At 45.9% G+C, this 17,151-nt stretch overlaps 1 protein-coding gene and 1 long non-coding RNA gene across 4 annotated transcripts in view; one reads left to right on the top strand and one right to left on the bottom strand.

The window, feature by feature from the left end:
* Nucleotides 1-4,281: 4,281 nt before the first annotated feature.
* Pmfbp1 (polyamine modulated factor 1 binding protein 1) overlaps nucleotides 4,282-17,151 on the bottom strand; it is a 49,891-nt gene continuing 37,021 nt past the window's right edge. For 2 of the 3 annotated variants that reach the window (XM_031341369.1, XM_031341370.1), the window contains exons 12-21: nucleotides 16,844-16,997; nucleotides 15,786-15,953; nucleotides 15,398-15,535; nucleotides 10,937-11,101; nucleotides 9,932-10,099; nucleotides 9,424-9,591; nucleotides 8,731-8,834; nucleotides 7,865-7,939; nucleotides 5,040-5,278; nucleotides 4,282-4,537 (exon numbers count right to left, since the gene is read on the bottom strand). In XM_031341369.1, the coding sequence (XP_031197229.1) occupies nucleotides 5,041-5,278; nucleotides 7,865-7,939; nucleotides 8,731-8,834; nucleotides 9,424-9,591; nucleotides 9,932-10,099; nucleotides 10,937-11,101; nucleotides 15,398-15,535; nucleotides 15,786-15,953; nucleotides 16,844-16,997 (1,378 nt within the window). In that variant the 3' untranslated portion in view covers nucleotides 4,282-4,537; nucleotide 5,040. The remainder of the gene's footprint in view (nucleotides 4,538-5,039; nucleotides 5,279-7,864; nucleotides 7,940-8,730; nucleotides 8,835-9,423; nucleotides 9,592-9,931; nucleotides 10,100-10,936; nucleotides 11,102-15,397; nucleotides 15,536-15,785; nucleotides 15,954-16,843; nucleotides 16,998-17,151) is intronic. The other variant, XM_031341371.1, reaches the window with a different exon arrangement.
* LOC116070145 lies at nucleotides 12,560-13,433 on the top strand. The gene is made up of 2 exons (XR_004110292.1): nucleotides 12,560-12,735; nucleotides 13,076-13,433. It is a non-coding gene; the product is annotated as an uncharacterized LOC116070145 (long non-coding RNA).

The following is a 17,151-nucleotide window of genomic DNA, read 5'->3' as shown; positions in this document are numbered from 1 at the left end:
GTGGTCTCTGTTTAGACATAGGGCCCTGAAGTGAGCTCCTAACGCTTTGGACTTGCTGGAGTTGGGGCACTGGGGCCTATGCCGTCTATAAAATGGCCCTGCCTGGGGCTACGAGGCTTTGTTCTTGGTCATCCGAGTTCATCTTTGGTAGTTGACTTCATTTTATAGATGCTATTAAATAAAGCTCTCTTTCATTCGTCTGCATATTGATAATCCCCTTTTCCCAGTACCCATTGTTGAAGGCTGTCCATTTCCCCATCGAATGGTCTTGCGGCCCTTGTCAAAAATCATGTGGCCATATGTGCAAGGTGTTTTATCTGGGCTTTCTGTATAGTTTTTTTCCACTGGTCAGTAGGACTATTCATGACAAGACCACGGTAGCTTTGCAGGTTCAAGGGATAAGCACACTTGCTGTTCTTGCATAGGACCCAGACTTAATTCTCCAGCACCCACATGATGGCTCACAACCATATATAACCATATGAATTTTAGCATAGTCTTTTCCATGTCTGCAAAGGACATCATTGGAATTTTGAAAGAAGTTGCACCAAATCTATAAATCCATGTGGGTAGTATCAGTAGATTGCTACTAAGGTTTCCAGCCCATGACCATGGGCCGTGTTTCTATTTATGTCTGCTTTAGCAGTGTTTTATAGTTGTTCTATCAGTCGTCAACTCTGTTAATAGTTAGGGTTCCTTTTGCTGTGATAAAACACTATGACCAAAAGCAACTGGAGGAACAAAGGGTTTATTTCATCTTACAGCTTAACAGTCTGTCATCCAGAGAAATCAGCTGGAACCTGGAGGCAGGAGCTGATGCAGAGGCCATGGAGGGATGCTGCTTCCTGGCTGCTCCATATGGCTTGCTTGGCTTGCTTTCTTATATATCCAGGGCCACCAGCCCAGGGGTGGCGCTACCACATCAATCATCAAGAAATGCCCCACAGGCTTGCTCATGGACCAATCTGTAGGGTATTTTCCCAACTGAGGATCCTTCTTCTGAAATGACTATAGCCTGCATCAAGTTGATGTAAGAACTAGCCAGCACAACCCTCTTGACTAATTCCGACTTTTGGTTTTGTTTTCTAGGTTGGCCTTGAACTTGTGATTCTACCTACCTCAACCTTCTGAATGTTAGTTAGGATTACAGTTGTGTACCACCATGCCTGATATATTTGATTCTGTAGTAAATGGGATTGCTCTTGAAATTTCTAGATTTATTCATTATTAGTATATAAAAATATAATAGAGTTTTGTCTATTACTTTTTTGTTTTGTTTTGTTTTGTTTTGTTTTGTTTTTTTTTTTTTTGAGACAGGGTTTCTCTGTGTAGCCTTGGCTGTCCTGGAACTCACTCTGTAGACCAGGCTGGCCTCGAACTCAGAAATCCGCCTGCCTCTGCCTTCCAAGTGCTGGGATTAAAGGCGTGCGCCACCACTGCCTGGCTTGTCTATTACTTTTTATCCTGCTACTTTATTGAATTGGTTTATTAAGGCAGTTGTTTTCTTTTGTATGTGTGGAATGCATAGGATTTTTTTTTTCCTCTTTGAGACAGGGTTGTATGTAGCCCAGCCAGTCCTGAAACCTCTTATGTAATTAAAGATGACTTTGGATTTCTGCTTTCTCCTTCTGCCTCCTGAGTGCTGGGATTACAGGTGTGGGTTACCATACATGTTTTATGTGGTATTGAACCCAGGGCCTTGTGCTTGCTCAGGAAGCTCTCTACTGACCGAGCTACCTTCCCAGCACGGCTACAAAATATGATCTGTGAACAGAGTTAATCAATCATTCTCCCCAGTCACCTTACTAAGGCGGAGTGAGTCTCTCTTGTTCTGCCCTGCTGCCTATGCCAGGCTGGCCCATGAATGTCCTTGGCGATTCTCTCTCTGCCTTCCATCTTGTAGGAGTGCTGGGATTACAGATGCGTGCCACCACATCCAGCATCTTTACATGGATTCCAGGGCTGGGATCCAGGGATCCAGGGATCCAGGGATCCAGGGATCCAGGGATCCAGGTTGGCTCAGCAAGCACCTTAACCTGCAATTATATTAGTTGCTGTTCTGTTACTGTGATGCAACACCGTGACCAAGGCAACTTCAAACGAGTTTGTTTGAGGGGTAGGAGACCATTGGACTGGAGTGGAAGCATACAGCAAGTGGTAGGCGTGGTGGCAGGAGCAGGAAGCTGAGGCTGTATCTTTAAATACAAGCAGGAAGTGGGATGAAGCCCACTCCACGTGACATACTTTCTCCAGCCAGGTTGTGCCTTCTAAGCCTCCCCAAGCAGTGCCAGCAACTAGGGGCCAAGCCTAGAGGGGGCTGTTCTTATTTAAACCACTACACCTGCTGAGCCACCTCATCAGCCCCACCTTTCAATTTGGGTATCTTATTTCTTCTCCCTGCCTAAGCACTCTGGCTGCAATCACCGGTACTGTGTGAGCAGACTCCTGCTCCTGGGTCTGCCCCGGAGCTGATGCAGAGGACACCAGGGGCCAAAGTGGGGAAGTGGGCATCTTTGTTTTGTTCTTGACCTCAGAGCTCTGGCCTTTTATGGGTGTTTTTGGGTTTTGTTTTGTTTGTTTTTTTAAGACAGAGTTTCTCCATGTAGCCCTGGCTGTCCTGGAACTTGCTCTGTAGACCAGGCTGCCTTTGAACTCAGGAGATGTGCCTCCCGGTCCAGGGATTAAAGGAGAGCACAAATACTGCCCGGTACATACGGAGCTTTTATCCTGCAGAGACAGTTTCCTTCTAGCCCCACTTTGTTGAATTTTAAAAATTAAAAGATGTATTGCCACAACCATTTCTTTTTAGTGCCAGCTTTTTTTGTTTGTTTGCTTTTTGTTTTTGTTTTTTGAGACAGGGTTTTTCTGTGTAGCCCTGGCTGTCCTGGAACTCACTCTGTAGACCAGGCTAGCCTCGAACTCAGAAATCCTCCTGCCTCTGCCTCCCAATTGCTGGGATCAAAGGTATGCGCCACCACTGCCAGGCTTAGTAACAGCTATTAAATGGCTTTGACGAGACTGACTTCTTTGGTTTCTTCTTAAGGAACACTTAGCTCCCCCTTCCTGCATTCTCACGGTCTATTCTCTCCGCCTACTTTGGTCTTCCTTCAGCCTGAACTTTCATGGCTAGCTGACTGGGTGAAATAGTAAAACATTCTGATCTGCCTGCATCCCATAATTCACTCCTGCTTTGATCTAATATAATCACCCCCAGAGAAAGTGTAAGACAGCTTTGGATAGCTATGTGACATTTACAGTATCTGGAGGTTGCAATTTTGGCCAATGTGGATGAAACCTCTTCATGAATCATGGAGATAAGCCTGCCTTTTTAGAAGACTGGACTGTGGACTTCAAGGATATTGAACTTGTGTTTGAATAAATGGGCCATAGCTAAGACTAGATGTAGGTCTCATTGGTATCAGGTGTTTCTCTTTTGCAGCTCTTTCTACTTTTCTCTAGGAAGTAAAATCTATTCTAAACCAAGTGGGGGACAAAGTTAGACGCACCTAAGCAGATGGACATCAAACACCACGAGAGAAGTTTCCAGAGCTTCTCAATACCCCACTTCTCTCTGCTCATTGGAACTGAGCCCTTCTGCACCCTGTCGAGGTTGAAACCATGACTAACAGAGTTTCTTGGCCTTGGTTTGACTGGGGAGGGGGTAGAGCATTTGAGTCACTGCCTACCAGCAGGCTTCTTCCTCCCCTCTTCCTGCCCTCTCAGAAATGCAAGCTCTTCCATTTCTTCTTATTTTACTCTGGTAGCTATTTGTCTCTATTTCCTATAGACTGGAAATATAAATTCCAGACATGTAGTCAGCTTAACAAAATCCTACCACAATAAAATAGTTTAGCTGTCCTTGGAGTTTGTTATAATGGAATTTTACTTGTATTGCCCTGGCTGGGGAGAAAAGTAAACTTGTTAAAAGGAGGAATGTAATATGGCAGCCAGGGAGGAAACAGATGGTGTGCTCTACCTCCGCCACTTGGAAAATAGATCACTTATTTCTAGCACTTTCTTTTGGGTCCTAGAACTTGGGTCCCTTTTTGGGGGTGAAAAATAAAAGGACTTCTAGATTTTCCTTTTCTATTTAAAATTCCAGACAGAGACATGGGGGTAGGGTGGGGGAAAGGCACTACTCTCTAATCCAGGTGCCTTAGTAGTTTACTTTGGGAGCATCGTTTCTCCTACAGAAGTAAAGAGGCTAACATGTGTTGTCATGTGGAACACAGGGATGAGTCGGCTACTAGGGAGACACCTCAGGGACACCAGGCGCTCACGGAGGCTATGTCGTTTGTGTCTTTATTTCAGTCTGGGCCCAGAGTCTGGGGGTGGGGAGTGGGGGTACTACAACTCCACTTAAGGAAGTAGACAAAACTCAGTAAAGCATGGACATCTTGCAAGCTAGACAGGGGCCTTGACGGACGACTGTAGGAGCTGGTTCGGGTCGAGAACGAGGGGTGGGAACTCAGTGTCCTCTGAACACGTGTAGTAGTGATGGTTAGGGTGAAGAGCCGATTCTAGTAATAGGAGGAGCCTGGTGGAACAGGGAAGAAAGGAAAGCTTTAATCTGAGGAGAAATGAATGAGCAGCTCCTTTAGGACTAGCCTCATGGTTAGGCAGCCCTGGTGTAGTGTGACACTGGGGTGTCATGGAATGAATCATAGGTATAGCCCAGGCTGAGTGGAGGGCTGGGGTGCTCTTGTAGGGTTTCCAGCCACATAACATTAGGAAGACGTCTTTTCTTTCCCTCTTTTCCCTACACCCCACAACAGGACTGAGTCAGGGGAGGAGACAGATCTGTGATACGAGCTACTTGTGTCTCCCCGACAGTCTCAGATCTAAGGGATACTACAGATGTTGGAAGGACTGACCACTGGTCCGAGGGCAAGCTAAGTATGTGACCAAAGGTTTGTGGTAGCCTGCTTCCTTCTTAACCCAACTATCTTTAAAAAAGAATAATGTCACATTATTGCTGTTTTGGTTCATGGGACAAAGAAAGGAGACATTACAGTAGTGAAGAGCTATGGTACAGGTACCTCAGCAGTGAGGCAACCCGATGTACTTGTTGAGGTCTATTTTTGGAGGCAGGTCCTGGGGCATCCTTCTCCAGCCCTGTGCACTGCTTAGCTTTCCCTTTGGGGTTGGCTCCAGTTTGCATGGGGCTGGGACCTTGTTACAGATCCTCGGGCTCCTGGCCTTTAGCTTCTTCTCTTCTATCTCATTCTTGAGCTTTTTGTTCTCCTGCTGCAGATGGACCATTACATTGTGGAGGTGACTGTGGGAAGGAGAGGGAGGTTAGGAAGGCAGGCAGCTAGCTGGTTGACCTACTTGGCTCCTTGCTGGAAAGAACCCAGAAGGTGTCACAGCGGATGTTTAAGGAGGGCCTTACCTTTTCAGAGCTGGGGTCTTACAAAATGCCCCGTGTCCCATAGAAGCAGCTTAGACCTGAGAGTGAGGCAGAGGTCCACTCTACCAGCTCCAGGCCTCTCATCTATATTTTTGGTGGGGACAATTAAGCTTGTTTTTGGAAGGATTCAGTTTGACAAGTGATAGAAATCGGATAGAAGAAATAGAAGGCTGCTCTAACTCTTCTCACTTTGGATGCTCATAGCTTTGTCTGGGAAGCTCTCTCACCTGAAGCCAACCCACACTCTAGAACTCTCTACTCCCTTTTTTGAAGAGGAGAAAGTACAGGGTTCCTGGCTCTGCTGAGAACACAGCCAATGTTTTCTTCCCATTTTACAGATGCATTGGTAGAGACAGGGATATAGGGCAAAGGAAAGATAACTTAGTGGCTTCTCCATGACTCAATAGATGACAATTATTATCAAACTATGGATTTCTCCTAACAAGTCTTGAGAGAAGTGGACAACAGAAGACCATAGGGACAGGGGAAGACAGTCAGTCTTCGGGATCATTTCTTTGCTCTTCGAAATGGAGAGATCCTGGCTCAGTGCTTCAACTTAGAATATTTTTGGCTTCATAACAACATGAAAATGATACACAATAGGAAAGTGTGCTCTGAACTTGGATGTTTTTTTTTAAAATTTCAGACTGGCAAGATATGGCCCAGGTTTCTCAGGGGATTCTGGGAAATGACAATGAACTGGAGCTTGTAGGTAACCACAGCCATTGTTCCGCAGGCCACTGTGGGGCTAAGCTGCCACATATGGCAAATTGTGGGTATTAAATGCATGTTTGGATGAATAACATTTCCAACTTACAATGCGTTTATCCAGACACAGTCCCACCTTGAGTCTAGGGGTGCCTGTATTCTCAGCTCATGAGGTCTCTCAAAGATTAAGTCAATGTGTGTAAAACATTTAGAGCACTGCTTCCCACATACTGAATAACAATTATTAGTTGACTTTTATTATTATTGTTCTTATTAGAATGGTTTTCCTTCAAATAAGACCAAGGAATTTCAAGAATGAGTTCATGGTGAAAATGGCTTTTTTCTGGAACTTGGTAAAATATATTTTAAAAAAAAAAGCCTGCAGGTATCTATTACATTCTGATTTTTTTGTCAGTCCTAGAGATTGAGCCAAGGGTCTTGCTCAAACCATACAAGTGTTCTACCTCTAGACTATATTTGCACTTTTTTCCCAATTTTTAATTTTTGAGATGAGGTCTCACTACATTGCTCAGTCTTGTCTTGAACTAGCTCTATAGCCTAGGCAGGCCTTGAACTTATGGTGGCCTGTGCCACTGGGTATGGGGCTTTTGAGAGTATGACAACTATTATTTTAGCTAACTCTTTTCATAAAATGTTTTTCCCTCCATTGGAAAGCGTCATGGTCCTCTTTAGAGCAGTCATGTGTCAGGACGGGTGCTCAGCCTCATCTCGGGTCACACTTTATCCACTTGCTCTCTGAGGATCTGGCCTCTTCTCCTGTTGCTCTCCAGTCCATGTGCCCCTAGGCAGTCTTTCTCTTCTACCAGTGTATGCATGTCTTCTACATTCCGAACAGTCCACCCTATGCACGGCCTTGGTTTCTTACTCTCCATTCACAGTGTTTCTATTCTCCTTTTCAACCCATTAGCCAACGTGAGGTAAAAGCCCAGGATGGAGCTTGTTCCCCGGAGTCACAGATAAGTTCCAGGTGTCAGAGACACTGATATTCTCAGCCTCCACAAGGGAGCTTGAGGCAACTGTTGCTTTGTCCAACACTGACACATGCAAATCCTCTCCAGACCTTCCTGGAATGTCAAACATGGTGGTCTCTATTGTTTCCTGGAAAAAGCCCAGGAATCCCAGTCCTAGGCCATGTCACTGCCTGATTCTTAGCACCCCCAAGTGTGTCTACTTTTAGATACTTATTTCTTCATTTCTGTCCTCAAACTCCCTACATGCCCATGCCTCACTCCTAGTGTGACAAACCTTTGACCAGGTGGTGAAGCAGGGTTACAGGGAGAGTAGGACTCTAAGTACAGGGGCCTCAGTTTCCTGAGGACAAGGTAAAGTTGAGGAACCTTCAACCTGGACTTCCTCCCTTGATTTGTTCCACCAGAGAGCCATGGCTTTCTTACACCTTCGTTCATGGACATCTCTTCCATTCACTTAGTCCCTACACATAGCCTGTCTGCCACTACTCATTCTTAATGCCCTCCGCCTCTGAAACTCACAGGAGGTGAGTGGAGGAAGGAAGTGGGCAATCTCTCACTGTATTGCCATTGAGGGAGGGAATTAAGGTCCAGCATAGTCAAGTGACATGCTAGTGTTGCAAAGGCACTGTTTCAGGTCTCAGGGTCTCCTGGATCTTTGTGTGTGTGTTTTTTTTTCTGGGGACTGGTCCCCATAAAGAATGTCAATCAACCAGGGGTGGTCCCAAGAGGCAACTGTCCAGGGAGGAGGACTTACTCCTTTTCGCCAGTCAGCTTGGCAATGTATTTCACCTGTTCTCTCAGCTTGTTTCCCAATTTCTCATTGGCAATTCTGTAACAAAACACACAGGGGAAGAATGACTCTTCCCTAGATCTTCGAGAAGCTGACTGATGGGCACTGGGTCTTCCCAGCAGGACTTCTGCTGGTTCCTTGCCCTCCTCTCCCTGGCCCCCGGCCCCCACATCAATCACCTCTTCCCTAGAGGGAGGGCCTTGTCAGTCACTAAGGGACTCACATTCAGCCTACTCATTCGTCTGCAAGGGATTGGGTTCCAGGTGAGCTTGGATCCTAACTTGGGAAGCTTGTACTTCATGGAAATGGATGGGCCCTGCTTGGGATGCTGCTCTGTTGCTCTGTTGCAGGCTTTGCAAGGTTGGATCCCAACTTAGGGTTTGCAAGATGGCTTGAAGGGGTGAGACCCCTCTGTCTGATTCTCAGTTCTTTTTTTATTTTTTAAAGATTTATTTTATTTATTTTATGTGTATGAGTACACTGTAGCTGTACAGATGGCCATGAGCCATCATGTGTGTGGCTGCTGGGAATTGAACTCAGGACCCCTGCCGGTCCTGCTCTCTCCAGTGTAGTTTACTGTAGCTGTCTTCAGACGCACCAGAAGAGGGCATCTGATCTCATTACAAATGGTTGTGAGACACCATGTGGTTGCTGGGATTTGAACTCAGGACCTTCGGAAGAGCAGTCAGTGCTCTTACACGCTGAGCCATCTCACCAGCCCTGATTCTCAGTTCTTGTGTGTGAGTGAGTTCTCAGGCAGGCATGTGTCACTGTGGTTGTTAGTTCTTCCTGGCCTTGGGACCCACCCTACCTCTGTCTCAAATACTTACTTCTGCTCCTTTGCCCATTGTTCCACGTTGTTTATAATCTGGTCATTGTCTCGGTGGTGCCTACTGGTCTCTTTGGGTGTTAGCTTTGCGGGCAGGGGGCTCTGCTTTACATACAAGAAGAAAACGAGACTAAGGGATGAGAACACCAATGGCTACCTCCCTCCCCCAAATACTGGATTCTTCTTTCTGAGAAAAGAAAAAAAGAATCAACTCTGCTGTCCAACCTGAGGTCAGAGTTGCCACATGTAGGACCTGTGTTCCTCACAGCGGTGACACCTCTGAGGAGGTATCGTTCATGGCCGACATGTACACTGATAGTAATGATTCTCAGGCTAATGGCAGGGGAATGACTTGTTCTAAAACAGTAGTGTTCTGAGCTAATATCACAGCCAACGGAAGAAGAGAACCAGGAAGAAGAGGTGCTTCTTTTTAATTTGAGCAAGGGCCGTGTGGTCACCCGACTTCCTGCCATGAATGTCCCTGTTCTGGTTGCTGGATGTGTGGTTTACCTGGACAAGGCTTTGTATTAGTTAGAGATGACCCAGACATGTCTAGGCTCTGCTCCCTGCTAAACAATGTGTGTGTGTGTGTCTGTGTGTGTGTGTGTGTGTGTATACCTTGTTCCTAGCATCCCCAAAAACTGCCCAGTCACGAGGGGTGGAGAGGAAGTGACAGAATCCAAACAGTGCCCACCTCCTTCTCATCTGCAAGGAGGTTCTCTCTCAGGGCAGCCATTTCCTCTTGGAATTCTCGGAGCTGCGCCTCTTTTGCTGCCAGCATCTTAAGGTCACTCTGGTGCTGCATCTGCCACTGCAACACCTGGTTGCTCATCTCCTCCAGTTTCTTGTCAAAGTTGTGCACCTGCTCAGGAGTGCAAAGTGAGAGGAATGGGCAGGGACAGGGGCAGGGGCAGGGGCAGGGGCAGGGGCAGGACCTGGCAAGGAGGAGAATGCCCTCTTTACCCTGGAAGATTGGCTTGGGGGAATGCCGGGAGTGTGTGCCTTTTATTTCCAGTGACCAGCAGAGGGCGCCCCTGCTCTGATCTTCCTGCCTGCCTGTCAGTCCAGAAGAGGAGAAGGTGGAGTGAACCCAGCAGCCAAAGGGTATGGCTGAGTGCTAAATAATTCTGCCTGCAAAAGGTGACCTTGTGGACCTCTAATAGGAAGGGAGCCCGAGTGCCCCCTCCTCCCCAGGCTCTCACCTCTAGCTCACTCTGCTGTTGGAAGCTCTGCAGTTTTTTTAACTCCATATTGAGCTTTTTCATCCTTTCCTCGTAAGCCGAGATTTCATCTTCCAGCTGAGCTTTCCTCTCTTGGGTCTGTTGCAAGCTGCGCTGCAGGTTCTTTGTCTCGGAGGTTGCATGAGTGAGCTTTCAGCAAAAAACAGAGTGGATTAGAGTGGCCTCCAGGGCCCTTGGTCTTCTCTGCTGGGTCTTCAGTGAAGAAGGTCCCAGGCCCTCCCTGTGGAGGTGCCCATGTTTGGGTTGCAGGCGGTCCAGAGGGAAGGGGAGGGAGAGTGGTGACTTTCTACCCCTCCCTTCCCAGTCTTTCATCCCTCCTCGTTCCATTTCCAGTTTTTCTACTCTGATCCATTGATCTGTAGACATGACCACCAGAGAGGGGGGCGTGGATTCCACTGACAATCCAGACTTTGGGAAAAACCCTGTCCATGAATCGCCAGTGAGTGGGAAGACTGGGTAGATATTACCATCTCTGCCACCCTACAACAAAGACAAGGACACCCACATATAAAACTAAGAGAACATAGGCCTTCATTGGGCAGACAGCCCTGTCCAGGTGAGGGTTAAAAAGCACTGAAGAGTGTCAATCATATAAGAAATTGAATCCTGCCGGGCGGTGGTGGTTCAAGCCTTTAATCCCAGCACTTGGGAGGTAGAGGCAGGCGGATTTCTGAGTTCAAGGCCAGTCTGGTGCACAGAGTGAGTTCCAGGACAAACAGAGCTATACAGAGAAACCTTGTCTCGAAAAACAAAACAAAACAAAACAAAAAAACCAAACAAACAAAAAACCAAAAACCAACCAACCAACCAACCAAACAAACAAACAAAAAAAAAAAAAAAAAAAAAAAAAAAAAAAAAAAAAAAAAAAAAAAAAAAAAAGAAAAGAAAAGAAAATTGAATCCTATCTGCTCAAAGCTCCCGAATTTCTTTGAATACTTCTTTGGCAGAGAGTAGGCGTGGCCTCACCTTCTCTAGGGCCTGTGTTAGGTCTTCCTCGCAGTTGCCGGACTTCCGCACAAGGTCGTCATAAGCTTCTTTACTGATCATGTTCTGGAGGCAGTTCTTCTCCTTCTGTATAGCCGAATCCAGCTGTGTCTGCAGAATCATGATGGAGTCTTTCTGGCGCGCTATCTTTAGGGAATAAGAACATCACTATCAAGGCTGTTCCTGGACTGCACAGATGCATGATTGTAGGAGGTAAACAAGAGATGGGCTCTCTGCCATAGCCGCTGATGTTCATGCTCACATTTCCACCTCACTGAGACGAATCGCTGAGCTCCTTCTAAGCTGCCCTGTATCTCTCCAGCTACATTTCCCTTATTTTGTTTTAAAGATTTACTTATTTATTATATATAAGCAGACTGTTGCTGTCTTCAGACACTCCAGAAGAGGGCATCAGATCTCATTATGGATGGTTGTGAGCCACCATGTAGTTGCTAGGATTTGATCTCAGGACCTTTAGAAGAGCAGTCAGTGCTCTTAACTGCTGAGCCATCTCTCCAGCCCTACATTTCCCTTCATGGCTGCCATATCGCCAATATAAAAAAAGCACTGGGACCTGCTAAGTAGATGAGATATGTTTCACACATGCAAAGATGTCTGTCTGGGCTGGGGAGATAGCTCAGTCCATACAGTGCTTTCAAGGGCTTGAGTTAGATTCATAGAACCTGTTTAAAAAAGATGGGTCTTGCCGGGTGGTGCACTCCTTTAATCCCAGCACTTGGGAGGCAGAGGCAGGCGGCTTTCTGAGTTCGAGGCCAGCCTGGTCTACAGAGTGAGTTCCAGGACAGCCAGGGCTACACAGAGAAACCCTGTCTCGAACCCCCCCCCCCCCCCCAAAATGGGTCTTAGGGATGGAGAGATAGCCCAGGGAGGACCCAAGTTCAATTCCTGATTCTCACATGGTAGCTAACAACCATCTGTAATTGCAGTCCTGGGGGATCTGATGCCTTCTCTGGCCTCCGCAGGCATTATTGCATGCATGTCGCACACAGACATACATGCAGGCAAACCATACATATACATAAAATTTTACTGCTGGGTATGGCAGTATGCTCTTGTAATTAATCCCAGTCTTGGGGAGATTGAGACAAGTAAATCCTTGGGATTCAGAGGCCAAGCAGACTAGCCTACTTGGTGATTTCTAGGTCACTGAGAGACCCTGTCTTAGAAACAAAAAGACAGATGACAGATGAGGAATTACCTGAAGTTGTCCACTGGTGTCCACATGCACACACATATATGCTCATGAAAGCCCTTGTGCACTTGTATACACGCAGATCTAGAACCCAACACCAGCTCATAGGCAGTCTGCCTACCCAGCCCTCTATGTATTTCGGTCATCTCTGCCTCCTTGTTGGACCTCAAAGCCAAACACAAAATAGCCACGCAATAGTCGTATAATAAACCTTAAGTTTTTGGTTGAATGAAAAGTTACACTGTCTATTTAGAGATTCAGCTATTGTATGGTGCAAGGGGGGAGTCTTACTGAACACAACTTTGGCAGAAGTATATTTAAAAACAACTCTGCATCTTATGGCAATGAATAGACTGGAGCGGTTAAAGGCAGTTGAGATGCGGAATCACACAATGAGGGTTGAGGTGCAGGTTCTGTCACTTATTTCTCAGGCCCCCAGTCCTTTCTTCATGGGCTGGGGACCTTTCAAGTCTTCCACTTGGTGTTGGAGACAACCAAATGAAGATGGCAAGTGTGAACGGGCTTTGTAATGTATCAGTCACCATATGGAAGTGAATTACCATTCATGGTGAGTCATCTCCTATCTCCCTGTAGACTTTGTCCAGGACAGAGATCTGTTTCTAAGTCTGGGAGCAGAAGAGAAGACTTAAGAATGAGTAGTTACGAAGCCATCCTTGATTCCCTGCTTTGTCCTGTGGTCTGTCCCTCAGCCAGTCTTCCCTAGTACGACTCTGAGCTCCACACCCTCGAAGCTATGCTTCCCTCTTCCCCACCATATTTCCTTCCATCCATTAGTCAGAGTTCCGGGCGTCTCGTCCCTTTGAGGAAATCCCCTCAACGACCTTTTGTTGTTCTTAAAAATACAGGTCACAATTTCTTAACTACACTGGCCTCATTTTATCTCTTAGATTACTAAGTATGTATTAAAACAGAGACACATGATACACACAACAGGAGTTCAACTAGAAACACAAAATGGAGCCAGAACTGTGACTACTTCTGCTATAGTATTAAGGAGAAAGACCGGAAGCAGGCACTTGACAGAATTCAACAGCTATACTGACAAACCTCTTAGTAACCCAGGAACCGAAGAAAGTCAACAAAGGCGGCACCAAGCCCATCGGGTACACTGTACTGAAGTGGGTGCATGGCATTAAGAGCAAAGGACGAGATGCCTACTAATGCTGCAGTTCATCATCATACTGAAGATACTGCCCAATGTGATAAGGCAAGACAAATAAAACAAAGATAAATATTACAAAGAAATATTTAGAGAACCGTGTTGTTTACAAATGGTTTAATTATCTTACTAAAAATAACTCATGAGCTGGATGGGTGTGGCGCATGGCTTAAATCCCAGCAAGCAGGAGGCAGAGGTGGGAGGACCGTGAGTTTGAGGACAGCCTGGGCTAGTGAGACCCTGCCTCAAAATAAACAAGTTCATGAGCCTAGAGCATAAGAGGCCTGGGGCTTCATCCCAAGCACAGTAGATGCACGTCTGCAAGCACAATCTTGGGAGAATAAATGGAAAGCTGGCTATAACTTCTAAGAGAGCTTAGTAAAATGTTCGTAGAATTAATATATACCAATGAATGAGGCTTTATATTAATATTAAAAATTATAAAATGCAGTGGGGACACAAGACAGTCAAATAAGTTCAGAAGCTCTTAATACATATTTCCTTGTTTTGAAATAGCAAAAATTCCAAGTAGAATATAGAATATTGATTTAAAAAAGGACATATTTAGAAAGCAAACATAAGCCCATGTATAATAGCTACTATTGATTCAGTAGATCTATCACATATATGGGAAATGCTTTTTCAAAAGTTGAACATTAAAAAAAAAAAGTTGAAAATGGGCTGGAGAGATGGCTCAGCAGTTAAGAGCACTGACTGCTCTTCCAGAGGTCCTGAGTTCAAATCCCAGCAACCACATGGTGGCTCACAACCATCTGTAATGAGATCTGATGCCCTCTTCTGATGTGTCTGAAGACAGTACAGTGTACTAGTATAAATAAAATAAATCTTAAAAAAAAAAAAGAAGCTCTACCTTGACTCTCAATGATGGCACCCTCTTTTTAAAAAAAGTTGAAAATGTTTACACCCCCCTCCCCTTTAAAGAAACAAAACTAGATCCCTTTTACTTTTGGAGTAAAGGGATTCCGATATTATCACTCTTACTTCTAAATATACATGGCTATCTTTTGACATCAGGCTCAAACTGAACATTTTGGCAGCATTCCTTAGATTAAGGGTTCTCAGGGACCAAGACCTCCTGATTTGCTGCTGCAGAGGACAAGACTCCAGGAATGCCAGCACCTGAGACTGTACACTGTGTAAACTCAAAATTAGTATCAATTACAAGTGCGGGTCAGTTCCTCGGTTCTCAGAGGCAAGATATGGCCGGTGGTCACATCACCACCAGCTCAGACATGTGACTTTTTTGTTACTGCAATGAGTCACAAAGTGATGTTGGGAAGTGCTCAATTTAAGCTTAGAGTCATCCTGCGATTTCAGATCTTTTTGTATTATGAAAGATTAAGGGAGGCCTGGGTTTTCATTTGTAGCTCAAGAGATTGGTCTTCTAAGTACTATGTGTTTTTTTTTTTCTTGTCCAGAAAGGTATAATATATTCCACTGGGGGAAGCATCACCGTGCGTGCCGGAGAAAAAGGACGTGCATTAGAGTTGGATGATCCAGGTTCAAACACTGGTTCATCCCATCACTTACTAATTAGTGGCCCTGGGATTCGGCCTTTCTTTCCTTTGTAAATGGGGATCACACTGATGTGTACTCTGTGAAGGGGGAAGCAGAGGGAGGGTACGTCATCGTAAAGAGAATGAGCGAATTCAAGATCAACTCCTAGAAGATGTCACAGCCCTATGCCTTTCATCTGCATAACGAAACAGAGAGCTGGAATCAAACAGCCCTTGCCTGGCTCCTTTTTGTGCTTCCCAATTAGTTTGAGGATGTTCTCTCTCATGTGGCTCCAGACAACGAATTCAGAGTTCTTTGTCTACATTTGTAATGTTGGAAGATTTGGTAGAAAATTCCAGGTAGTTTGGGGCAGGAGTTCCCCAAGGAGGAAAAGAAACCTATTACTTATGGAAGAACGTCACCCCCCACCTCAGATACCAGGGTATCTGTGGCCACCTCACTCACCTATTAATTGACATGAGATGAGCTGTCAGGGCCTCAGTGCCTGTAGCCAGTGAAGGCTTCTACTCACCTCCGTGTTGAGCTCTTGGATGACTTTCTGGGAGTTGTTGTATTTGTTGTGAAAGGAGTCCAGTTGTGAAGAACAGGAGCTCAACTCCGCCTGGAGGTTCTCCCTCTCTTCTTCCAGCTTTCTCAAGTGCTCCTTTGCCTGCTCTCCCATTAAACAGGGAAGCCCACCCCGACCCCCCGGAAAGAGGTTAATCTGAAACTCCTTCCCTTCTCTCCCCTCCCCTCCTCTGCCCTGTGGCTCCTCAGGCCTGCTCCCTCTCCTCCTGACTGGTCCCCTTCTCTGCATCCTCTGCTGAGCTCTAAGCTCCTTGGCTGGCTGTTTCTGCCACCCTCTTGGCCCTGCATGCCCGGTTGGTCTGATCTTCCCAGGTCCTCTCTCTGTCTCTCACCATCTTATCTTTTGTTTTCTCGTCTTGTCGCAAAGCCTCAATCTCTCCCTCCAGTGCCTTTTCCTGTTCCTTGCTCTTCTTCAGTTGCTCTCGTTTCTCCTCCAAGAGCCCTTTTACTTCCTGAAGTTCCTCTTCTAGCTTTCTTATGGAGTTTGTTAGATCCCTTTGCTGAAAGGGTAGGAGAAAAAAAGACAGTTCCATACTATTATATTTGGGGGAAGAAATCCAGACAATTCTACCCAAAGCAGAGGCCTCAGCAGATGTGGTAGGAACATTTGCTTTAATGCTCTGTAACAAACTTAACTAAACCAATTTATGTATGGGGTCCAGGGGCTATAATGGCGACCTTCTTGCCCATTTAACCAACTCTTCCCATATAAACGTCTTTGAATAAAAAGCAAATCTTAGAAAGCACAAAAAGGATGCGTTGAGGAATCAGACACTTTCCATTGATGGACGAAGGCAGCCTTTCAATCATCATCAGAAGAGCTGTAGAGGCTGGGGGTACAGGTCAGGAGGGTGAGTGTTTACTCCAAACAAGCAGATGAATGAGCCAGCTCTGGTGATTTGAATGAGAGGGTCCTTCATGGGCTCCTGCATTTGAATACCTGGTCCCTAGTTGTGGGCACTGTTTTCAGGGGAAGGTTAGAAGGTGTGGCCTTGCTGGAGGAAGTAAGCCTCACTAGAAATGGGCTTTGAGAATGTAAGGCTTTGTCCTATTTCTGCTTTGTGCCTATGGTTCATGTTGCCACCTCAAAGCATCCTATTCCAGCCAGCATGCCTACCAATCCCTCCCTCTCCCCGCCCACCTCAACCTTGATAGACTCAAACCCACTGCAACATAAACCCAAATAAGTTTCCTTGGTTATGCCATTTTATTATAACCAAGTAACCAATATGACAATCTGCATTGTCCTCTGGTCATTTTTAAATGTAATCTTTGAAAACACTTACTATTGGCCATGGGAACTGGTTTGTAAGTAGCTGGCATAGCAGTCTAACACAAATTCTGAACTACTCAGTCTCAGGCAGTCCAGGCTGCCTGCCTGCCCTCTCACCTTTTGCTCGGAAACTTGGGCACCACGAAGCAGCTCGTCTATTTTTCTTTCATCTTCATCCAGTATTTTCTGAAGCAGCAACTTTTCCTTCTCTGCATTCGAAAGCCTTCTCTGGCCTTCACTGAGTTCTGAGTTCAGTTCATGTAACTGTTGCCTACAGTGAGGCGATCATAGGAAGAGCTTCAGGGCCTGTGGTAATAGGCTGTGGAGATGGTCCCACCCTAGGCCTGCCATCTCACTACCCCACTTCGGGGCAGCTGCCAACCTGTGCTCCAGAGACGGGTTGGGGTTGGGGCTGGGGCTGGGGC

This window comes from Mastomys coucha, unplaced genomic scaffold, assembly GCF_008632895.1.
Source record: "Mastomys coucha isolate ucsf_1 unplaced genomic scaffold, UCSF_Mcou_1 pScaffold22, whole genome shotgun sequence".
NCBI classification, from domain to species: Eukaryota; Metazoa; Chordata; class Mammalia; order Rodentia; family Muridae; genus Mastomys; species Mastomys coucha.
This window is presented reverse-complemented; position numbering and strand designations above follow the sequence as displayed.